Here is a 26,089-nt window from a genome sequence, read left to right on the forward strand (position 1 = left end):
AGAAGTATTAGGGAGTGAGAGAAGGCAGCAAATCAAAAGTGACCTGACAGACAAATGAAGCAGCCAAAAAGATGTTATGGAGAGGGATATTTGCCATGTCATAACCTAAGGACATGGTAGTCTCACCGGAAAAGTACACTTTTGGGTGTCACAGCCCAAGCACTCTGACAAACTGAAGAAAATACAGTAAATTCAAGACAATTAAGGACTTGGCAAGTAGAACTACTATCTGACGTTAACATACCTCAACAAGTCTAAGCGAAATTAGGTTACTCCAAGAAGTAAAAGAATATTCAAAAGATGGAAAGTATTTACATGAGAAAGTGTTTTGGGTTCAGGAAGGAGGAACAAGGTACAACAGGATGAAACAAAGGAAAAAGTCAGAAAAGAATTCAAAAGAAAAATTCAGCACATCAGGAGAAACTAGGTGATTAAAAGTTTGTCTAGATTCCTAAATAGATTTTTATAGCACACAAAGTTTCTACCACTAGACTTTTTTGAAAGCAGACTACACTGTGTCTGAAAATACTCTGTACAAATTATGATAGGAATTGTAGAAAACAGGCTGAAGCATGTAGGACATCTTTTCCTCTAGTCCATGTTCCTTTGACACAGAGGCTTTTCTCCATTCACTCTCCTCTGTAGATGTGTATCTGGTCTTTTCCTGACAACAATGAATGGATTAAATTAGTCTGAGACAAAGCAGTTTTTAAACGATCAGCTCTCAGTGTGCTGGAACTACAGCTAGGCACTGTTGTTTTCCATGTAAGTGAAAAAATGTTACTGCAAGATCCCATGAATGGCAAGAATGGGTTTGGAGCCTTGTGCTGGAGACTGAAAGGCAACTTGGAAAATATTTCCGGAGCGGCTCCTTGCAGCCTTCAATACTTGGATTCGTTTTCTGAAATTCTGAAGAAATCTTTTGCTTTTTTTCCCCCTTCTGTGCATTTTTGGTGCTGAACTTTTTCCGGTTTTCCCACACTCCTGCCTGTCACAGAGCAGAAACCACAAAAATGCAGCAAAGTAAAGTCTGTCCAAGGAGCTGCAATTCCATCTCACAAGGATAAACATTTCCTTTGCCAAGAAGTGAGCACAGCACACCGGCATCTTCAAATACACATCCCTGCTGCCCAGCAGAGAAACCCACTGACATAGCCTGTCACCTGTACTAACAAGAGCCACCCAACATGAAAGAAATCAGATAGCAAAGCCACCAGAGCATACCTGACAGACCTGGTGCTCACATCTGCATTTGCTGAGCTGACAAAATTTATTAACATCTTGTTTTCTTTTTAAATAGTTTTGGGGGATTAACTCGGTGTGCTATCTCTTAAGATAGCAAGAGTACAGGCAGCAAATACACAAACTTCCCCAAAGCAGTTCTGTCCAAGTTCCTTAAATATGCCTTGTGGTTCCAGATTTGATTCACACACAGTGACTGCATCTTCATGAGGTGTCTTTCATCAGTAACATAAAACTAAAACTTCTCTCTTTAAGCAGGAAGTGAAAACAGAATCAGGAAACCTCACAGGAGCTTGCTCTGAAAGCTTTACAACTCTTCTGGCTGTAGAGTAAGTACAAGGAAGGAAGTTATGAAATCAATTTTTCAGGATGAAACAAGTCTGAGGATATATGAGGAAAAACCTGATGAAGGATTTAGACTAAAGCAGTTCTGCCATTTAACAGGAGATAAGCAGAGAGTTGAGGAGGGTAAAAACCCAGAAGTCTTGCTCACATTTTCTCATAATGCACAAAAGAGAAGACATATCAAGAAATGGAAAGGAAGTTAACTTATAATCAGTAAGCAAAGTTTCACAGGGAATATTTTTGTTTGTTTCTAAAGATAGCATCTGTTTTTAAAGATAACTGTCAAATCCATCCACTTACCTTAGAATAGCAAGCATTATTTAACTAAAAACTTACTGAAAGCAAAAAGAAGGATTTCTATAGTTAATGAGAAAAGCTATCATTACATCAGGCACAAAATAAGCATTTCAAATGAAATAAACACTTATGCTTAAAGGCCTAAATCCAACATGGTGTGTTAAATTTATGGGAAAACTTGGCTCAAGGGCAGACTATCTTGTTAAAGGTATTGAATTGCTTTGTTGTTTTGTTTTGGTTTTTTGGGGGGTTTTGGGGTTTTTTTGGCACCCTCTTCTAGATTCTAGCCCCCATCAAAGATTAGACAGAGGGAGTGACTTAAGTGCCTAAACATAGATGTACCTTAATTGGAGCTCTCAAGTTCTTTGAGACATCTGCATGGGACTGACAGATACAACACAAGAACTTCAGAAGACCTGTACTCATCTGGAAGAGCAGCTGAAAGTCAGGTGGAATAGCCCTGGGCATCCAAAATGCCACTAGCAGCCTGTATTTACATTACTGAATGACAGTTTCCGTATCCTTACCTTTGTATACTGTTAAAGTTACCTTCCATACCCCTATGAAACACACAACTGCAGCACAGTGCAATGCTTATTTCAGTACAGACACCTCAGATTATTCTGAGATTTATCCTGCACAGCACAGCCAAAAAGATCTGTCAGAGTCAGATGTACACAGTTTCTTCTCCAATATTAATTTTATCGGGAACCAGTGCCAACTCCCTATTGTGGACGGAAGAGATAAAACTTACTTGGATATCCTCTGGGCTGCAGCCTTTCTGATCACTGCCTGTCTGTGGTTTGTTGGAGGCTTTGGAACCAGCTGAGGAGCTGTACTCTGGGATGGCATCACTTTGTGCAAACTGGCTGCCTTCTGGATACTAGAAGTGGCATTTGATGTCTTGCGGGCATCAGAGCCAGCTGGCATAGATATATGACTGGTGCTGGACTGTGAGAAGTTGGCAAAAACAGCCTGGGTAAAAAAAGAAAAAAATCCCATAGTAATTGGTGATTACCTCTGCGAACACTGCTGAGAATGCTGATGGAGATGGGTGACACTTTTGTGAGGGACAGTATCTGCCTGGTGAAGGCAACCTGAGGGCTCCAGGGAAAGTCCCACACATAAAGAGTTAAGTTGTTATGTCAGTGAATTTTATGCCCTTGGAAACCAGGACTAGCTTCTAGGAAGGCAGACAACCTCACTACTGCCACAGAATTCTACTATTCCGGATTAAAAAACAGGAGGCCCAATACTCAATCTAATCATGCAGTGGGCTTCCATCCACAAAAAAGTAAATACTTGGGTACACTGACTTTCTGTATTACCTTGCTAATTTATTCTTTATGTGGGAGGTAGGATTGAGACACAGTTCTAGGAAAGAGAAAGGTTATGGGGAAGATGATACAATGCTACTTATTTTGTCTAACTGTGTAGGTGCTTGGAGTAATAGAAAAGCTCTAGGGTACCTTCTTCTGAAAAGGGAACTTTAACTCCACCACCAACAAAAAGGAAATCCCCAGTAATATGAGGGAACAGAAAATATTTCTATTCCTATAGCATGTGGGAGAGTAAGCTTGTTGGAGATGTGACACTGGGAACAAAAGGATCTGCATGTTATGAGACACTGGAGAACTGAGCTATGGCCTGGCAAAGCAGGGAGTGGAGAATATTTCCTCTATGGGAGCTCTGCAGACTGCTAAACTCTCTTCAGAAAGGAGCAACCTACTGGGAGCTCTGCTTTGTCTTTCCTCGAAGTCAGCTGGATTCCCAGAACAGAGGCAATACCATAACCTTGTAATTTGGCATCTAGAGGTCAGTGATAGGAGATAAGGGGAAGAGCTGAGCCCTCTGTGTGACCCTGGGAACAATGCCCTTCACTGAGTTTGTCCTCAGTTTCTCCTCGAGTGGAAAATACACAAAGCCACAGCAAATGAGCTCCAGGCTCCAGAGCAAACCACAGTCTGAGAGCTGGCTGAGTCTCAGCACACAGACAGGAAAAGCCCCTCTCCCCCGCAATTCTCTGGCAAATGGCAGAGCAGTGCTGTGTGGGAAGGCGTTTCTGACAGGCAGAGCTCTAGGGAGAGAAGGAAGTGCAGGAGCCAAAACAGGCCTGTTTCCTAACTAGAGCTCACTGACAAGACACCCTCGGGCTCCCAATCCTTCTTAACCTCTCCCTTCCCTGAAGCTCTACCTTGATTGCAGCTTCCAGATTCTCAATAAGGAAGCTAGTGCAGTAGTCTGGAAAATAGCAGTCACACCCCACCTCTCCCCAGAAAAACAAACTACAATGGAACTTGGAACTTAGTCTCTTGCATCTCAGAACCTGACACATCGTAGGGTTGGGACGGAGACCCTCAAGTCACTGCGCTCACTTCTTATTCAGCAGTGACATTTCACTGTGAAATGATATTATCCATATTTCCTAGAAGTTATTTTGATATTATGCATTTTTCCTGGAAGTTCTTTTTCTTGTTACCAAAATCACTAAAATCCTGAAGTTCACAACACATACAGTCATAACCCTTTGTTTGTGTTAATATGCGCTGGCAAGGAGACCCATGACTCTGAAGAAACAGCAAGCATGGATCTCTAACGAAGCCTGATCAGCAAAAACTGTTGAAACCTGCCTAAAGAAAGGTCATGGATATTTTTCTTGGGGGTTAGACTTCTGAAAATGCCTTTGTCTCCATACTGTGCTGAGATTCTGGCTGTCTTCCAGGCAAGGATGGAGAGACTGGAAGCTGACAAGGACCACAGCTTCTGGATTCAGCTACAAAGTATACTGCCCTGCTGTGAACTCCATGGGGACAGGACAGGAAACCAGGAGAAGCTTCTGTGCAAATAAAGAGGACAGTTGGGGAGAGCAGAGCCCGACCACACAAAGGAAGGGTTGGGAAGCTTTCAGCACATCCAAAACATAGGAGACAGACCTTATCACTCATGATTCTGAAGACTAAGGGTCTAGAGAAAGCAGAAGCCTAGACAAACCCTGACAGATCCTGAATCATGTAGCAGTCTACAACTATTGCCGCTTCAAGAGAAAAACTTTCAATTACATTCCCAGGCTGGCAGATTTAACTTGATGTTGAGGAGACATTTGCTATCCTAACAAGTCTCTAGGGCTACAAATCTGAAAAATACTAAAAAAGCTGTAAGACATTTTAGCTAAAATTTCTGTAAATTATTAGTGAGTTAATTCTGGCACACAATTTTCTGGGGAGGAGGAACAGCATTAACCCTGTCTTGCCCATGAAGAAAGCACTGACAGAAAGTATTTTTCCCTACATCACAGACTGAAGCAATATATTTCTTGTTTCAACATCTACAACACCATACACAACGTATTCCTTCTACAAAAAAAAAGAAAATTTTTAATTAGAAAATCTCACTGTGTACACCTTGTCAGTAAGGACAATGAACATCTAAGAGTATTAGTCAGTAGCAGCTAAGTTGGGACTGTTAGTGATTAAAAGCAGAGGTAGTTCAGTACTTTAAAGAAAAGCAGATATATTAATGGTCTTCAAAAACAGAAAGAATGTTCCTGGCCCTTACCATCCCTGTACCTAACACCCATCCCTACCACAGTAATGGAACAAATTTTGCAAGCAAAAACACGTTCACTGTGTGACCAGAGGAGGCAATGAAGCTCATTTCCTGCAAATCTGCCTTACAGTATCTAATATAAAGCATACCCCAAATTATGCCTCCCTTCATAGGTCTGGGCATTCTTGTGTTGGATTATGTGCCGTCTAATTAGGAGTGGTCTCATAATGAAGCCATTGCCTTAATGGGAACAGTAGTCAAACCCCCTTCCCAGATATATGGCTCTTGATTTTAATGTAATTTGTATGAAACATTGCTGTGAGATTTCTATCCCCCAGTCATTTGCATTCAATTGGATCAGCAAATCTGAAAAAGATGAGAGACTCAGCAGTGTATGAGAACTGACAGACAGATGCACACACACATGTATTGCATAAAGATCCGTGCAGCTAGTTCCAAATCCCTGACACTGCAAACTGAGATGTTTATAAGCAATAAACAATAAAGAGATTCTAAGTTAAAAAAAGAAAAAGTAAACCAAATAAAACACAACCAACCACTTTTAGAAAAGCAGTTGTGTTTCAGATAACATTGCAAAAATACAGAGAATTAAGAGCCTTGGAAGACCTTTCCAGTCATATAAATTGTTTAGTGGAAATTATTTTGAACACATACTAATGCATTCAGTTAAATCAGTTTGGATACAACGGTCAGTTGAACTGAAAATTCACAAAGTGGCAATAAAGAGCAGGCTCAAAATGTACTATTAACTACCACAGTGTTAAACTGCACTAAGAAGAGTATCTTGAGGTCTTAAAGAAGAAGAAGCATATGGTATGCACAGACTGTCCTGAATCATGTCCTCTTTGGTAAATTCTTCAGAGCAAGAAAAAAATATACTTTATTCAGTTGACTTGGTGCCTTCTGTTTTTTTTTTCTCTTGGTCCTGCTAGCTCTCTGGGGCAAGGATTGGGCTATATCATTGTATTGGAAAGATAGTTAATACAGCTGGGTGTTACCATAATTCTAATAATAGTGACAGGATCAGAAACATGGGGACAAAATTTCAGCTGGTATAAATCAGCTCAGACTACTGCTTTTAGAATGGTTGTTCTGTTTTGCTTACACTGAGACTTTGACTCATCAGTATCACAAGACTCAAATAGGAAAAATGGCAGTTAGCACATTTAGTGGGAAAACGATCTGAGGAAAAAAGCTGCAAAACAAGAATGAACAAGGAAAGGAGGGAAGGAAAAGAGATACTGCAAATCTGACAGTAGTTCAATATACAACAGTTTAGAAAACAGTTTAATGATGAGGCTGCATTCAAAGATGCCCAGTATCCTCAAGCAGCAATAATATAGTTCTAGGAACACTAGGAATATTATTCACAGTACTCAGCATTTCCAGTCATATCTAAATAAATGATAAGTATGTCAGGAGGGAATCAGAAATATTGAAAAGACAAAAGTTTGCTGAACTTCATAAAATGAGGAATATTTCAGAGGAGATACAATTTTTAAATGACTGAGAGGAGAATTATTTAATATTAACTCAGCCTAATCTTCTACAGCATAAAACCTACTTAAACTTGTGATTGAAACTGTGATCACGTAACTGCCCACACAACTCATTAACATGATTCATGTCTTACTTAACAGGAGCCTTTTTGATGTAAGCAGGACTGACAGGGATCATTCCACCATACAATTGTACTTCCCTTGTTTTAATTTAGCTTTTTTCCCATGTGAAATGTTTGGCATAAAATTTTAAATCCAGTAGATGCTAGGCTAAGCAGACAGAACATAGCCACACAAAGAAGGAACCTCCCTAACAGCTAATGGCATCTTTCCAGTACAGGAAACAATTAGAGAATAAACAATGATGGTATATTAACTGTCTTGCCAACTGCAGCAGTGATAATAACATCTAGGTCATAACATGTCACATGAAGTCTCCTTTAAACATTAAAAATACTGCTATAAGCCTGTTTTTCTTGTCTTTTGGTTTGACTTTGTTAATTCTTGTTTAATTCTTGTTCCTTGGTTTTACTGATATCTGATTTAAGCTTCTTGTCTCTACTTTCAAACTCTTCCCCTTCCTATTTTTGTTCACCTTTCTCAAGGTCTGTACTCTGTCTGTTCCTGGTCCATATCACTCCACCTATTTGTTTGTTAGATTCTCATCCAGCCAGTTTGGTCCAAGCAATCAAGTACCTATTCTGCAATCAAAGGTCTATTCCTACCATACTACACTGTGTGAACTAGCTTCTGCATACAATGAGTGAAATTTGTTTGTTAGAATTTCTCTTCCTCCACCCACACAGTATTTGATATTCTACAGATTATTAAATGCCTGGAAAAATCATCATCATTCTTATGCGTCTGGAAAGTGTTCAACCAAGAGTGGGTGCTGCAACAAAGCACACAACAAGCCTTCATGTTAACACACATGATAAAATAGATCTACTGCCTGGTAAATGGAGGGATTCTTATGACACAAATACTTGACTAAAAAAGCCATACTTTCCAGTGCATCCATCTCATCTCCAACATACTGAGCTGGTTAATGTACAGGAGAAGCATTTGCTGTGTTATTAATCATGGTGCTTCTGTTACTTGACCACATATGTGCAGTCACACATGTAACTAGTCCCTTTGCCAGAGACAGAAGGAAAGACTGGCACCTAGTCATGTTGCATGGTCCTGCCACACTCAGGGTGGAGCTCAAGATATACTCATTAACAGATGTACTTCAGCTACTGACAAATGGCTAGGCTGCCTTCTAACCATAACAAGAACCTGAACAAACAGATTAAACAGTCTCAGGGATATCCTGCATGCATTTCCCAAAGTAGACAGATGATGACCCTCTTTCAAGTGACAGGCCTTCAGTTTTGGGGGTATGTTTCTTCTGCTGAGGGGAGACTGACAAATTTGAATGTAACAGGCAAGACAACAAAGGATGATGTAGATCTCAATTCATGGAAAGGAAGAGAACAAAACAGCAGGCAATGGGAGATAGGTAACATAGGTGACACTAACAAGGAAATGTAGTAAAGCCATGCAGGCTGGGATAAGCTACATGAACTCTGCCTAAAAGGGGAGGACAAATGAGGATCAGCATGAAAGGGTGGTGCAGAAGTCAAAGCAGTGTGAATGGGAAGATGTAGGTCAGAAAATGCATAAGCAGCGGAAAAGAGAAGGCAGTTCTTATAAAGGCCAAGTTAAAGGACTAAAGTCTGAGAAGCTAACTAGCAAAAAGATCAGTGATAGAAAGCTAGAGAGGGTGCAAGGGAAGGCAAGGGTAGTGTCATGACTGGCAGGGTGGGCATCAGAGGATTGATGCAACTGTCATTGGAAGAGGAGGGGTGGCTGGCTCCATACAATGTCTTGACAGGAAGTGTCCAAGAGACAATCATTTTAAGATGACATTTTATTCATGACAGAAAGTCTGAAGGCCCCCATGTTCAGCAAGTATTTTTTCCTCAGTAACATCAAATTCAGTGCAGCCTAAGTCCTGCAGCATGGCAATAGCCTCAACACAGCAACTCAAAAATGCTTGGCTCAGAAGGAGAAGGGAGGGAGAGAAAGGAGGGGGGACGTTGTGGGGGTGAGAGGAGGTTTAACAAAGAATCATTTTAACAGAAACTCCTGAGTAATGGCTCTGCCCCAGGCCAAGAATAACATCAGCTCAATGTCAGCAGTTAGAAGTGGGCTCAGCCAGGCCCCATGGCCAGCTCCAACCTCCTCACAGGCACAAGCCAGTTTATGGCTCTTTCCTGAACTTGTGAGCAGCCACATCTGCCCACCCAGAGCCCAGTGGACAGAGAAGAAAGTGAGTGAGAGCAAGAAGACTGTAGGTGAGAGAAGCTGAGGGTGGTAACTACATGGTTAAGTAAGTGCCCTGAAAGAAGGAGAGCAAGGAGCAAAAAGCAGAAGGGCCTCTCTTTCAAGATACTCCCAGAAAAGGATTACTCCCAATTTGCCTATAATCTATTCCCAAGGGCCCTGACTAATGACTCATCTGCTTCACAGGAGGGAGAGTGGGTGTCCAGACCTCCATGTGTTAGGTCTGTTCATGGGAGTCCAGTCATGCCAGACTGCTAACAAACTGCTCCTTGCTACTGGAGACCAAGTTGTTTTGAATGAAGGTTTGATCACCCAAAGGCTTCCTTCCTTTTAGCAGGGAAGCATTTTGAACATCACGCAGAATACATTGCTCTCTCTCTCTCTCTCTTCATAATAACAAAGGAAAGTAACAAGTGTATCAACTAAGTCATTAAAACCTTGAAAGCTTCCCCCAGCAGAATGAAAATGCCATTCCACATGCAGTGGTACACCTTTGGCACCTAGGAATCATCCTGAACATCAATAATACCAGCCCTTTCTTATATATTCTCCAGCTCTTAAGATGCCAACATAATGGAAGAAGCTATTGGGAACCACAGTATCAAAATGCTATCAAAATCACTGCAGGTAACACTGGTTTTGTTGCAACCCACTTTAAGAGCTACTTCCTTGACAAAATCTCTGCCACCCGTACTGTCTTCTGAGTTTGCTTCCACATCTAAGACTCAGTCAGCATTGCTGCATCCCAGGCAGGAATTTTTCTTAGTTACCCGTTGCCGTACTTGGTTTTGCTCCCCCAGCTGTCTTGACTGAAGTTTCTGCTGCTGAAGCTGCTGCACAGCAAATTGAAGCTGATAGCTGGGATGTGCCACAGGACCCCGCGTCACCTTGTAAACGCTGTTCTCCATCTCTCCTTCCAAGGCAAAATGATGATTCTCTGGAGCCCTGGGGAAAGAAGAGACACCATGTTTTCACTACTCTGCATATAAAGACTCCTGTCTATAAGGCACTGCTGCTTCAAACAAATCTCTTCATATTTAGCCAGCTATGAATTTGTATTACATGGCTTTAGCAAGCACAACACCTGCTAGAGGTGTCACGTGCCAACTGCTTCCTGCTAAGCACTTTCTTGAATACAGGCTGGGACTATATTACTAGACATTCTCTTGAGGAGAAAAAAGGAAAGGAGAATAAAAACTCTAAACGAACATTTCTGTGACTGATTAGTATTGAAGACAGGCAGAATAGCAGCAAGGAAAAAAGCTGATTCCCATCCCTAATGAGATAACTATTTATTTAGATTTGTAGAGGCTTTAATACAGTAACACAAGGCTTACACTAAGCACATCCACGAAGCAGTGACAACGGAATAGAAACAGACATGAAGTTCAACATCCAGAGAGGATAAAGAACCGGTTGGTTAAGGTTGGAACTAGGATACATACTGACTCTGTGCAGTTACAATCCAAAAGGCTTGGGGGGAATGAGATAGACTCTTTTCTTTCAGCCTCAGAGAAATGTCAGCTTTTCTTAGAGAACAAAAGGCCTCCTGCAAAGAGACAGGAGCTCTTGCAGCCCAGGCTTACATGGTAGGAGTTCAGCTGTGGCCTGCAACATGATAAGTACCAACAGAAGCTCACTAGCTTGCTTTGATGTTTGTAAGCCCTGGAGAAAAGGCAGCACCAACACACTTCTACACAAGGCTGAGGGGCTTTGCAAGGAGCAGGTGGCTCTCAGGACTGACAGGACCACGAGGTGTCCTGAAGAGGCTCCAGAAGCCCAGCAATTCACGCATTCTCTGCTCACACCACAGATGTTGTATGACCCGCTGAATCCTGATGCTCTGGCTAATATAACCTTCAAGCCTCAACGCCTGAACTTCCCAAGTGTCTGTTGATCTCTGACATGTTTCTTTCAGCCACTCCTTCCAAATATTTCCTTTGGATTCCCAGGGCAGGCTTCCCTTGTATTTCCTATCTACATCATACATAACAGGGACGTAAAAGATAATTGGTGTCTTTCATGCCATGGTTTGGAGTGTAGGTCATGGTTTTGACAAGGGAGCTCACTGCAATCTCTTTGCCTCAGGAACCTATCACAACTTACAACCTAGACTCTTTAAACACATCTCAGCTTGCCTTGAATGTGTTGCTCCTTCCCTCAAAACCTTTGTCATTGCAAACCCTTAAAACATACAGAAATAAGAGAATTCATTCAAGCACTCTTTAAGCTATTTATTCAAGTTATATTATTCATTCTAGAAACTAATAGCTGTTCCAACTCCTCCCATATCTAAATCCAGCTCAGAACCTGCAATGCATAAAATTCATCCTTTGATCCAGAAGAATGCTTAAGAAGCTCAGGACTGAGTGATAACTTCTAAAATATAACAGCGAAGACAAAATGGAGGAGACACAACTGATACGAACAACTCCACTAAAACTGGACCTGCCAATAGCCAGATTTTGTGGCACAGAGATAATGTGCAGTGACTGCAGTCTGCAGTACTATGTGGGCCACTATCTACATAGCAACATTTTAGTAACACTTCCCTGAGTTTAATTTCTTCTGTTTTGAGGTATCTAGCAAAGGATTAACTTATGCAATTACAAATACTTAATTCTGACTTATTAAAAATGCACCAAGATTGCTGCCTTTCTGCAATCTCTGCCCAATTCTATGAACTCTCAAATTCTCTCACTGGATTTCTAACTTACTTTAATTCACTTTTGCAGTTTCAACCAATATACACTGGACATAGTATTGCCCAGGTAAACTTGGCTTACATTACCCAGGAAAACTGTTGCAACTACACTATTAAACCTTTAGGAAGAACAAAATTTTAAAACAGCAAACAAAAGCACATAACGTTGGCTAAGATTTTCTTGTGGCACAATATTGTACACAGCCCCCTGCAGTTCCAATACCTTCTCTCCATATGACACAACAAAACAACACGTACTTTTTTTCTAGACACTATATTGAAAACACTATTGCTTGCCTAAGCAGATTTTATCCTCCTGGCCTGCAGAATCTTTCTTCTGTTGGTTTCTATGAGTTTTCCTTATTTACAGACAGAAATCAAAGTAAATGCATTATTCTGCATTTATGCATTATGTTGCAAAACATAGCTTCAACCTTCTATAATATAAACATACAATACTTGACAACAGCAAGCCAGTGTATTTGCCAGTCTTGGGATCGCTTTCATAAAGAGATACTTCATCTGCAGTTTTGTTAAGTCCCCACATAACATGTCATCAAGTGCTGATATTACATCTAAGGTGATGTTTGCCCTGGTACAGAAGAGGCTTAGGATCTGAGACTCAATACTCTGCTGCCAGAGACAGGCTCCAGCTCTCAGTCTATTTGCCACACTCACGGGAATGCATCACGGAGCATCTCCTATCCTCAGTCTCTCCTGCTGGGTGATTTATTACAGCATGACAACACCTCTGCATCCTGAAGCAGAAATTAGTTCTGCCTAAGGAAATTACAACTGGTTCAGCACCATAATGAAGGCTGCATGCAAAACAGCAGTAGAGGACCTCACACCTTAAAGAGTTCACTTGTTAAGGAGACTGTATAAATACCCCAAACTGAATTAAAAGCTTTCTCAAAACTTACACTGTTTCAGGCAAAGCCAAAAATAACCAGAAAAAGCCTCCACACCCCTAATGGAAATTAGAATTGTAGAGTCAGTACTCCCAGACCTGCTTGTTTTCAATTCAGGATTATTGCTTGAACACTAATGATTGAATATTCATTTCTTCACATGTACAGACAACAGATTTAGGCACAGATGCACACACATGCAAATGGGAAACAGAAATTCCTGACTGTGCCACCAGAAAAGATTTGGTTTCATTCTGTCAGCCAGGCTGGTTGTGAGCAATCTTCTCACAAGCTTGCTCAGAATTATTTATGAGTTGCTTAGTTTAGAGACCTGGCCAGGATTCAGGCCTTCACTATGCACAGGAAATCTCAGCCTTTGGCATTATAGCCCATCCTTTGTAAGCAAGATTTTGTCCTTCCAGCGGCTCTTCAGGCTACTCAGTGTTTTTGGCAAGAAACCCACTGTGTTCCTTTCTTTCAACTGTAGTTTTCATAAAGGCTGGGCCAGAATTCTCTCTTCCAAATTACTGACAGCATAAAACCTCTCTGCTGCAGTTTTCTGTACCATAAAAGATACAGGTTTGCTTGTGAGACCATTTTCAACTAATCACCATGTGATTATGTTTGGGATCCAGTCCAAAAGTGCTAGAACACCATACATTCATCTCCAGGTTTTCTGGTTATAAACTCCCTTTCTACTCTAGTTCCCTCTTGCAATCCATTAGCCCTTTTCTGATGTAAGCAGCCTTTATGCAATCAACTACTTACACCTGTACTAGAAATTAATGTTAGCATACCAAAATACTAATAAAACATTAATGCATTTTTTCATTGATTTCAGAAAAAAAAGATCTCTATGAAATCCAGTCCCCATAGAGAAGGGATGTATCAGCTCTTACAAGAAAGGAGAGAGCTGGCTTCTGTTTCCATTTCAAAATAATTTGAAGACAATTCCAAGGACTGAAGTTGCAGACAAGAGCAGACCCCAGAACATCAGACTCTGAGGATCTCATAAAGAACTACAGGACAAACAACAAGTCTGTACTAAAAGAATGACACATCAGGCTTACATTTCTATTTCAGCTGAAGCCTTCTTCCAATGGCACAGCTGGGCACTTGCTTGATACCAATTCCTGTGTGGCAGGCAACAATACCAATTCATGAAGTACACTGGTGTTCTCCATCTATCACTCACTAAGCAGGCACTTTTGAAATACTTGAACAGTGTCTACATCCCATTGAAAGGCAGTGCAAACTGGGCTCAAATTATTGTGTAAATGAAACTTCAGCATTCATGAAGAATATTCCTCTGTTTAACCCTGCTTAGTCTGTGAGAACTGACAGGATCACAGCAGAAATCAGTATGTCTGGAGGTCTAGCAAACTGAAAAAAAATATTACCGTCCTACTAAACAAAGAAATAAGCTGACAACTAAATTACTTTGCATCCTTTCTTGTAAAGACTGGAGCTAGGGAGGAACAAGAGCCATTCCTGGCAATAAGGGAACACAGTGCACTCATAAATCAGTGTTCCCACCTTGCCATAGAATGCAAGACAACTTTGGGCAGCAGTTTCCTTCCCACAGGGCATTCAGATGGTATGACAAGTCTAGGAAGTTTTCAGTACAAATCCTTGGTGAGCACCAGCTGCTAGAAAGTAGTTGGCATAGTAACTAATGATTTTGTCTAGTGTGGCAGCTCCCAGCATCCTGCTGACTTATGTTCAGGCACTCAGAAAAACACAGAACATTTTCTTTGGCACACTTTGTGCTTCTTCCATCCCTAACAATAGGTCCTAGATTGGGGCTGGCTACAGAGCAATGATAAACAGAGTGGGATGAAGCCCAGGACGCTGGGGTCCTGGCTGGGATGCAGGAGTTTTGGGCCTCTCACTTGCCTCGAGGCCTTTCTTTGTCTTTCTTCCTTTTTCCTTCCCCTCAGCTTCAAAAGCAATAAATTAAAAACTGAAAAACAGAGCACCAAGTCTTTGAGAATGGTTTGCTCCTGGCCTCTGCTGTTATCAAGAGTGTCTATGAAAGAGTGACTTTGGTGCAGTTTAGTCAGCAAGAATCTACATTTTAGCGAGGACTGGAGCTCTGTTTGCTGGAACATGCAAGCCTGTTAAAACCTCCGCTTTGTAACATAGCATGAGCGGTCTTACAAAGGTGAAAAAAAACAGTTCCACAAAACACCAGGGGCAAACAAAACATTTTGAATACTTCTGTAAGAGCTAAGCCTGGGATTTTGGAGATCTGAGGCAGTGGGGAGCTGTCCAGAACTCCCCATAGTACAGGTACTTGGAGACAGAGAAGGGACAGGAAGTAGCTGGCCTGTATAAAACGAGGATGCCATCACCTGACCTGCAATCTACTTTTGTACTCATCAAAAGAAGCTAAGGAAAAGTTTCTAAAGTTAATGAGAGGCTTGCTAAGGCTCCATTAGCACAAGAAACCTACAGAACTGCATTTTGGGTTCAAATCCAGTTCAAAATGAAAAGCACAGTCTCCCATGGTAGATTTGGTGCAGAGATGCAGGGGAGTTTCTATCACAGACCATCAATCAAAATTTCCTCTGTTGTTGACAAGGCATCATGAAATAGTTTCAGCCTTAGTTCTTCAGCTCCCCCTTTTCCCAGCAGCTCAAGCTACTTTTACTTACAGAAGGGGCTCTTCCCATCAGTATATATGTCATGAGAAAACAGAAGATGTATAATATTCATGAACAAAACCTTAGGACTGAGCTGGTTTAGGCAAAAAACATGAAAAGTTTTGTGCATTTAACTGGAATTTCCAAATCCATTCACAGGTTAACTCTAAGAGCTAACAGAGGCACAGTTCAAGCATTCCAGAGCATTTTAATATGCATAATATCTAGCAAATGCCAAGAAATTCCCTCTGCTATTCTCGCACTTGCCCCTTTCAGCTGAGAGAACCAATATTGTTGTAAGAATTTTACTCAGAAACAAATATGTGAGTAAAGGCATCCACCTTATCTGCTTGTGATGGAGGATCAACACGTTTCAGTGGCTGTAGGAGCTCATGTGCCACACTCAGCTGCACAACTCCACAAGCAGGTACGTATTCAGCATCAAGAATTTACCCCAACATTCCCAATTAAACTTACATTTGACATTCCTCTTATTTCAGAACTAAGCCTCCACTACTAGAACTATGCATGCCTCTTTTGAGCTCAGCCAGCCTTGGCACACTGAGCTCTCTTCTTTTTCCTCAACTCAGTCCCTTCTGGCCTTGATTGCACATTGTTTTTCCGTGAACTTTTTCCACTTTATTATTCCAGATGTGCATGCACAATAGCTATATATGGAAAGCCCACTGCCTTCTTGCTCTTCACTTTTTTCTACAACTACTATCAAAGTCCACAAGCTTTTCCTTCTTTTCTGGTATATGTTGCTGGATAATTTATTTCCTGCTCCCTAGCTTCTGAAAATTATTCTTGCTGTTTTCCTTGCCATTGATAAACCTGGGTTTTGGAACATCAGTATTTTCTTATAACAAAGGCAATGGAGATTGGGAATTAAGGGCCTTTTACATCCTAGATCTCCATATACAGGAAAGATCATGAGTGTTAAGTATCTAACTTGCTAGGTCAGAAATGAGGTGCATCAAAACAGCCTTCTGACAGTCTAGGAGGGGAAGGGCAGAATGAGATTATGGAGCACTGGATAACCTCTTCAGGAAAGGCCTAACCTATCCCAGCTACTCCTGGATTTAGCTGGCATTATTAGTCAGAAGCCCTAAACATGCTAGTCTCAGCAAATTAAATCAAATCTTTACCTTCAGGGTAACCAATTTTTGTTGGGACCCTAGTAGCACCCTTGGCTTCGTGTCTGTTACAAAATACTGTCAGTCTCTCTGATCTGGGGAATACTTGGCAGGTAAACAAACAACACTTTTGTTTTTCCTTCTCTTTACACATGGCAGCTCTGAAATTCACTAGCAGAAAGGCTGAATCAAGAAAGGCTGAATCAGCTGACTACAAAGTTCAGTGTCTTTATCCCATTGTAGCTCATCAGGTCGCTGGAAAGGTAACGAAGGTAACTGAGCATATCTCCTCCAAGTGAGACTAACAAAATCACAAGCCTTTCTATCCTCAAGAAGTGCAAACACAGGGTTGAGCTTTACTGAGTGGAAGGCTGTTCTGGCTTCATGTTTCTTGCACGCATTTCCACACCTGCAAACACACAGTTAAAGCCTGCAAAAATATTTTAACAGCAAGGCATATATACAGTAAGACTAAAACAGAAACCTGGTATCATTTTGCTATGATAAGGAAGTTTTAGGGGGATCACTTGCTTAACTCTGACATGCAATAGCCTGAACTGTGTTGTGTGGTCCCACACATCTTACTCCCAGTTTTAAAGTATTAATTAAGGAAGTTCAGACAGAGCAGGGTGGACCCAATTAATTTACCTCACTGTACTGTCTGGACCTGTTTTTATTAAGGTAAGTCATTCAGACTAAAAACACATGTTAAGTGCCATCTTAAATTTGATCACTTCTCCTAATCCAGGCAGAGTTTCTGGTGTGAATATACACACTTCAGAGAATCCAAAGTATCAGAATATTAGATGCAGGACTGCACCACTTAGAGATGGGAAAGGTACTCCTCGCTGAGGAGGTTCCACTGCTAAAGTCTAGCATGAATCAAGTGGACCAACTTGATGAAGATGAGTTGTAACGACATTCTTCTACTTTCTCTCTTTCACTGTAGACAAGTTTATTGAAAACCAAACTGAAACAGACTTACAGGCTCTATTTATTTCTAGACAGAAACCCTTTTTTAGTGCTTTATGCAAGCAGATTTTGCATTTTATGGGTGGATAGCAGAAGTAGCACACAAGATGAAAACAATAAATGGGCACTGTTATCTGTCTAGAATATGTTTTTGACTGAATTAAAGTCACTAATCTCTCCTGAAAACCCATACTCCTTACCTCTCTCTAGAGAGGCAGGGGTTAAGTCAGGACCACTAAATTAGCCCTGCACCCCATAATGTCTTTGAAAAGCAGCTTCTCCCCCTCCTCCTTTTCTTTTCTTACCCCCTTTTTATATTAAAAGTCCATCAAACACATTTTTTTCCCTTTCATATTTTCCATTAAGCTTCCTCCTGTGTAAGCTTTCCCAGAGTGTGGTGCTCTTTGCTATATGTGCTCAAGCAGCAGTTGCAAGATCCCAATGAATAAGAAAAAGGGGAATGAAGAAAGCAGCTCAGGCTCCTCTTTAAATCCCAAGAGGCAAGTGAAAAGTTACAATTAGGCTAAACTGGTGAAATCTAGAGCACTTGAGAAGAATAAACAAACAAACAAAAACCAGGCTGTTGAGTTTTTCAGGGTTAGGATTCATGAGATGGGGGAAGAGTACTCAAAACCCTGCCCCTGCCCAGAGTTAAATGCCCCTGCCACATCAGTATCCCAAAAGACATAGCACAGGATGGTGTTACACTAGAGGGCCTTTAGGATTCCTTAGGGTTGTGCTGTCCAGATATCATTCCATTTGAGGCCCAAACAAATTTTTAGTGCCATATGACCAAGTAGCAGAGACATCTCATGCAGTTTACTTTGGCTATTTTGTTGTCTAAATATTAAAGACCTAGTATACTGAAACCTCTAGAGAGCACATCAAGCCCCTAGATTTCACAAAATTTGTACTGAAATTAAAGTGGATGCCAACTAACTGGGCTTGACATCCAGTACAACTACCACCTTGTTATGTGGTAGATGAAGACTCTTATGACTGTCTCTTAGAGAAGATTTGATGAATGTGGCAGCTTAGATAGTCTGTCTATGGGGACAAAGCAGTTGAAGTTGCCTGACATAATGACCATACATTTCAAGAATTATAGCCAGATGAGAAAACTTTATAAATGTAGAGGTATTGCTTCTTTTATGATCTACATACCTAAAGGGAAGGCTAGAATACGTTCTGCACTTCCTGAGCAAACATCTACAAATTCATCTAATCAGGGATTGTGGAAAGTGTCACCTGAAAGCCAGCTGGCCACAGTTATCTTAATATAAACGTTCCAAGTACAAGAGGTAGAGAAACAACATGGCACCAGTAAGATGCATCTGCTGTGCTACCATTCAGTAACACAAGTGAAGCTGTATAATATCTAGCTGCTGAAATAAAGTAAAAGACAACAAAAGATACAAAACGAGAACTGAAGGTCTCTTCGCTGGGTCCTTGCTGTGAGGCTGGGGGCTTGTGGTTAAGTCTCTTGTTTCTGAATAATTTCCCAAGCACTGATACAAGGGCAAAGTAAAGGTCCTAAAGAGACTTCTACCCTTAAACAACTGAATTTTATCAACCAACATCCAATGTAATGAAGCTGAGTTAGTTTCCCAATAAAAAGATGGATCGCACAGTCCCCTAAGCTTGACAAGGCTCACATGCCGGCCAAAGTGGTGCCTCTAGCAATCTTATCTGCCCAGTGTTAGAAACTCAATTCCATATGTATACATAGTTTCTGCTTTCCTTATCCCTCAAAGGGATTTCTCTAAGGTAACAAGGTATAACACAAAATAGACTGTATCTGAGAGTGATCCCACCTGTTAAACTGAATTTTTTTCCTCCTCAGGCTCCTTCTGCAGTTCATTTATGATGGAACTAAGGGAGAATTCTTTTACTTCCACCTCCTGTACAAGACTGACTCACCTGCCCTGGCTCCCTGAACATTTAACAATGCACTACAGGAAGAAATTACTGTGTCTGTGACAGCACACACTTCTGAAAGTCTGTAACAAAATTATGTAAACTATAATCAGGGGATGTTGGTGGAATATTCTCAGATACACAGAGAATCTAGCATGGGTTGTTATCTGTTGAAGAAGCTGGCTCAGTGACTGTATATGCTGCACAGGCAAGACCGTCCTATCCCACATTGCAGGAAATTAAAAAATATAAGAAAAAAAAAGCTACTTATACAGACACCACAGATGGATACTATCATGATATAGACATTCAGCCATCCCAAGAGCAGCATGGCACACTGACAGCAAAGCAACACCAGAGGTGTGAGGCTAGTTGTTTCACAATTGTTTTTTTTCTTTTTTAAATTACTGCAAGCCTCTTTGATGGCCACAAAGCACTGTATTTGTATTGTAAAAAGTAAGTGCTATTTTTCCCTCACTCCACCCAACGTCCTTAGAGGAAATGGAAGATACTTTATAAAAGTGCTTATTATTTCAACCGAGATAGCACAAATTCCTAGCAATAATTTTCTCAGGCTAAAAGTGACAGAAGTTTTCCAGGTCTGTAGTGCTCCTTCTGAGAAGCCTCAAGAGACACCCTTACTTGGAGGAAACTACTTTTCAGAAAAGCACAAATATGTTGTGTTTTGTTGATAGCTAAAATGCAGCCTAAGAAAAAAAAATCAGAATGGAATGGCAGGTTCCATTTTGATTTAGGTGTTATGGATTTTTAATATGGGAAGAAAAAAAATTTAGAAATTCTATAGCCAGCACTAGAACAAAGACAAAAAACCAATAGTGATATTTCCTTCCCAAAAACTTCTGTACATCTGTCCCCCTTTATTGCCTGGGTGATAACATACCAGAATTATATTATAAAGAACTGCAAGCAAAGACTAGAAAGGCTTGTATTTATTTATACAGCCTTACCTGCAGAGCAAGAATCTCACCATTTTTTTTTGGACTCTGTCCTCCAGAGATAAATACCACAGAAGTGTATTACCTTGCCAAAAGAGAACACTCCAGTTTACCACAATTTTGGCCTCTTTGTTTAAAACTGCACAGAATACAGTCTCCCTTCCACTCCTAAAATTGGAATCTATCAGCCTCTTCACCTGAAAACAGAGCTCAGCCTCCAGCATTTCCAGTAAACCAATATTTCAACAAGCAAAATCAGAGAGGAGTTCACATTACCACAAAGAAGTTCAATATTAATAGAATAAATTGAGTTACAGCATCTTATTTCTGGCAGTGAAGAGTTAAGTGAGTAAAGGGGAAATTCCCACCAAACTGCCTTCAGCAGATACAGTGGAGTGTTGTCTGTTCTTGCTTTAACAGAGGCTTTATATAAAGCCTTGTTTTAGCCACCACATTTCTCTGTCTATCTCAATCCTTATTGGAAAGATGATCCAGTCCCTCTAGACTAGGCAAGGAATTCTGGTGCACCATACATGTAAATCTCCCCCTATTTTAAGTGGTCATTACAGAACAAAAGACTAAAATTACTATCATTATTTCAGAAGCAGACATAAAACAGAAGAGGTGAGGAAGAAGCAATTAGAAAGGCAAAGAAAGCTGAAGTGAAATAAATTTCTTACTCTAACAGGCCCAATTAAGTCCAAGGTACTCACTGGCACAAGACACAAGGCACTATAATTCAAAGTGTAAAATATAACAAAGCAACACTGTTGGTAATGCCCACACTCTTGGTTTATTTTATTTTCTTCTCTCCATTCTGGCAGTGTAAAGCAGAATACAATGCCTGAAGGCTGGGGCACAAGCGCTGCACAGGGCTGAGGCACTATATCTAGCAGCTGCTAAAACAGAACATCAAAGTCTCAGCTCCCTTTGAAAACCCATCAGGCAAGAACCACTCCTCCCATTCAGCTTCTTTAGGAGCTGGTGCACATAACCACTTCAGCGTGTTTGGCAATTCTACAACCACTTCCAAAACAGGTGGTGCAGTGGAAAATCATGGGAGAGCCCCAAATCATTCAGTTATCTCCTTTGCCCCAGCAGGCAGCAACACACATGCTAACCAAGAAGGCCAACTGACAGAAAACAATTAAGCATTGAGAACAGGAGATTTGTAATTAAATCCCTGAAAGTACAGAAAAGGCTCAGGCTTATCTTGGTAAACTGGGTCAACAAAAACCTTTCTCCAGGAAACTGATACATCTGATGACAGACAAAGTCTGTCATTAGAGGAAGATGAGTAAAAGGATGTTAAGATAATTATATTGTATAGTACCAAGAGATGAGACAGCACATTTTAAAATGCAGTTCCCAGGCTTGTCCAGTATTCATTGAAAGATCCCTCTCTGTCAGATCCTGTCTCCAGAAGATGTTCATGTTGCACAAAACTTACTTGATCACCCACTGCCTAAAGCATTTTTCATGAGATTTCTGTCTCTACCTACAACTGTAAGATAGGAGGTAGAGACTGTAAGCACTAGTTTTGTTTGCAACACTTAGGAAAAAAGCTTTTAAGCTATCTCCATTTGACCAGACACCTGCGTTTGTGATGTTTTTTCCTCCAGCATGGACAGAGAAGTCTACGATGCAGTTGTGCCAGCTCTGCTGGTCATCCTAGCTGCATACTATACCCATCTTTTCCACTTGGGGATTGAGAATAGGCATCTAGGAATGGTGCTGTTTCCTTAGAGATGCAATTTTGCTGGATTCATTAATGACAGATTTTGAGTAAGCCTTTCAATTGATAGGTCTTTTTGGACTCTATATGGGGTTTGAATATTTCTACTGACTCTGAAAACCAAAAGCCAAGAGTAGGTACCTTCAGAGAAAGTGCAATAGCTTTCATTTTTGGAATTTGTGGTTAAAATTAAAAAGGTTATGCAATCCCATATTCCATTCCAACCCAATCCCTTTTTCTAGAGCCAAAATGAAATTGTTTCCTACAAGTACAGAGAAAATGGTATAATTAGTCAGAAGCTCCCAGACTCAGGAACACAGATGAGAACCATGGAATCTCCACCCCAGGAATTCCACAGAGTGATTTCATGTAATTCTGAGCATGAACAGAAAGATACAGATGCTAATCCCTTAAAAGGGCAGGCTAAAATACCCCTGCCACTCATGGAATAATGTCCTTTCAAGACTTCCCTCCTATCATAGATAAGACACATCAAGCAAGGAAAATAGCAGGAGTGTCCATCAAGAAATCTCCATTACATATTGTTTCTTTATCCTCGATGCCTTTCTTGATGTTTCAGCAAATGTTCAAAATAGAGCAGACTCAAAGGCCATAACTAGCACATTTTAGAGAAAATTCATCTGCAGTACAGGCAGATAGGATTCCAAACAAGGCCTCCAGAAGGCTTGAGGTGTACACAGAAACACTTGCAAAGCAGTTAACCTTCATGTTGAGAGTGTTTAAGGCTCTAGAGACCAGTTGGAGTATAAGACCATAAGCAAGCCCTGACATAAAGGTAACAGTGTTAGAAAAAACCTGAAAGTAAATGACGGGAGTAGTCAGTACCTGGTTTTGCCACCAAACAAAATACATCATAAAACACCAGAGTGAGATTCTGACAAACAATACACAAAACAACTATGCCTTGTATAGCAACAACCATAACAATCCACAATTCATAGTGTTACAGGATACCAGGAATTTAGGTAATTTCAGAGAGAAACATGCAAACAGCAAAACACCCAGGACCACAGCTCTTTTCCGTGTCACAGAAATGCTTCTCAGTAATGTCTACACTCATATTCAGGATTTGCAATTCTTTAGAGAACACAGAATGTTAACTTGTTTTTTCCATTTAGAAAATATCAGTAGAGAAAATCTCTGCACTACATGAACCATAGTCTGTCCCTACACCACAAAACAACCTAGAAATTGATGTATATATTTTGATCTCTTTATAGTGAAGGAGGCTATCATATTTCAATCATTCACATTATTATCAGCAGCAGCAAAGTGGGATTTCAGAAACAAATGAAAACACACTCTGACCTTCGAAAAAAGCAAAATGAGTTATGCAAACAATGTCCTGAACAGAAAAACAAAATATTTAAATGACTAAAGATGGATTGGATCCAAGTTTCTCTAAATATACCAGAATAATCCAACTATTAAAACTGGGTTTTCAAAATAATTTTACTTAATACTTTTAAATGTATTACATGGACTTACTTGTAGAAACGAAAATAAAAAAATAATATATTTGTGAACTTCAGTAAGAGAAAAGTTATTATTCCCATTGACTTTTTAGCAAAACTAATTCCACATTAAAACACAGTTCCTCCTTGAGGTTTTTCAGCTTTGAAGAAAGATAAGCAAATTGTCAATATGCAAAATCAATCTCTATGAAAGACAGCTGTTCCAAAAAAATCTTAATTGGCAACCTTTGTTGGAATCGTTCCTAAGGGATAAGTCTAAACTTCCTTGACTTTCTGGTAGGGAATTTTGAAAACAGAAGGCTAGGAGGATCACTGATAGTAGAAATCCAAATCTCACTCTCCTGGAGATATTATACACAGTTCCTTACTATAAAGGAATGTGTTCATCAGAAGACTGAATCTTAAGAACAGCAAAGTCGATGAAGAATCACTTTTGGGGCTGAGTTTTTGTGCTTGTGCTTAAATCTCTCACATACACTGCTCGATTTACTAATTTCTTCAGAAAAGATGAGATTGTGTTATCTTTGTCATGTGGACTGCCTGAAACAGAAAGCCTTTAATTGTTGCTCAAATTATGATCCATCCAAAGATATTTACGGAGAAGCCAGAATCTTTAGCATTGTGAGACTGTCAAAGAATCACACCTACGTGTCTAGTGGAGCTGAGATCAGAAATTTATTGAACAGAACATTCTAACAAGTTATTTCACACTGTTTCTAACATGACAGCTTGAGAAGTTTTAGGAAACTGTAATGGGAAGCATAACTCACTTCACTAAGGAATACATTGTCTTTAATAAGTAATGAAAAATTCTCATTTGAAATTTAGAATTTGACTGAAAAGTTCTTCTGAACTAAGTACCAGTATACCAAGAAACAAAATTCCCAAACTTACTCAATTTCAAGTCTCTGCATCTTCCACTTATCAAAATGCTAAATGAAGATAAGCTGACACCTCTTTACCCACCAGCATCTTTATCTGAATATCAAAACAGAAACAGATGGTCCAGACTTGAAATTGTCTCCTTCTTTTTAGATAGTCTACCAAACATGAAATTTTTCTCAGCTGAATTGTGAGAAAACTCAAATTTCCAGCACTGAAGACATTCATGGCCCAATTTGGTGCCATTCTTTACAGAGAAGATTCTCTTTTTTTTTTCCAGCAGCAAGCAAATAAAGCAATCTTCATGCATACAAAAGGTTTGGACCAAGAGAGCCACAGCCCTCTTGCTTTAGAGGATGAATCTTGCCCAGGCAAAGTATCCCTGACAAACAGCTGCCAATAGCAGCACTGCCAGATCTTTGACTAACTTTTCAGCCAAGTCCCATGTGCCAGAGAGCAGAAAGATAGAAAGGGGAGTGGAAGACATGTACTGAGCCAGACACAATCTGAAATTCAAGCAAAGAAGCCAAGCAACACAGAATCACAGAACGGCCTGACTTGGAAGGGACCCACAAGGATCATTGACATCCAACTCCTGGCTGTGCACAGGATACCCCAAGAGTAACACTGTGCACCCAAGAGGATTGTTCAAACACTCTGGCAGGCTCCCCACTTCCCTGGGGAGCCTGTTCACATGCCCAACCATCCAGCAGAGCTCTCTTAGTTTTAAATTCCTTTCACTAAAGGTTCTTGTCTCAGTGCCAGTTTTAAACAGATTTGAATCAGCCAGGCTGGCCTGGCATCTCCTCACCTGGTTTGCTGTGAACAGTTCTTGGATAAGAAATATTCATAAAAATGCCATGTGTGCAATAGGAGGGTGTCTGGAAACTAGTATCTTTTAGCACTACCTAGCTTTTTTTTGCTCACTCTCCCCTGCCTTTTCTTTAAGAGTATATCTTTCAACTACTGTTAGAGAATGAAATCCTAGAAATAACTGTTTCTGCACAGTCCAGCCCAAACAGAGTATTTAGAAATTCTTGTAATTGGCACTGGTTCTGGACAATCCAGTAAAAAGCTTTTTTGAGTAAGCTTTCTTGCTCATTACCAACCAAAGTTCTCTCATCCGGAGCATTTTGGTCAAACTATTCAATGGCTGATAGTATCCAGTGTTAGGTAGACAGTAAAAAAGTACTAGTAACCAAAAATGTTATTCATTATTATAAGCCACACTACTCCCTACACAAAAAGTTGGTGCTCCACAGTGGATGGAGTTCTGGTTGCTGCATCTTCTTCAGATTGTAAAACATGCCTACCCCTAGGACCTACTGAACAGGATCACCAAGCAAAGCTGTCACCACATACATAGGGGAACTGAAATAATCCTGACTTTTACATTTCTCCCTTCCCCTTTTCAAAACACATTCTTGTTAAATATCGCATCTCTGCATGGTTCA

The 26,089-nt window shown here is 40.4% G+C and overlaps 1 protein-coding gene across 6 annotated transcripts in view; it reads right to left on the reverse strand.

Annotated features, from left to right (window-relative positions):
• The window catches only part of TTLL5 (tubulin tyrosine ligase like 5), a 137,976-nt gene that overhangs the window by 20,749 nt on the left and 91,138 nt on the right, over positions 1-26,089 (reverse strand). For 2 of the 6 annotated variants that reach the window (XR_004082624.1, XM_031064178.1), the window contains exons 30-31: positions 10,052-10,226; positions 2,639-2,859 (exon numbers count right to left, since the gene is read on the reverse strand). Coding sequence is in view for 4 of the 6 variants with exons in the window: in XM_031064178.1 (XP_030920038.1) it covers positions 2,639-2,859; positions 10,052-10,226 (396 nt within the window). In the remaining 2 variants the exon portion in view is untranslated. Of the gene's footprint in view, positions 1-2,638; positions 2,860-10,051; positions 10,227-26,089 lie in introns of those variants that run through there. The other 4 variants (XM_031064183.1, XM_031064195.1, XM_031064190.1 and 1 more) reach the window with 4 other exon arrangements.

Source organism: Geospiza fortis, unplaced genomic scaffold, assembly GCF_000277835.1.
Source record: "Geospiza fortis unplaced genomic scaffold, GeoFor_1.0 scaffold54, whole genome shotgun sequence".
Taxonomy (NCBI): Eukaryota; Metazoa; Chordata; class Aves; order Passeriformes; family Thraupidae; genus Geospiza; species Geospiza fortis.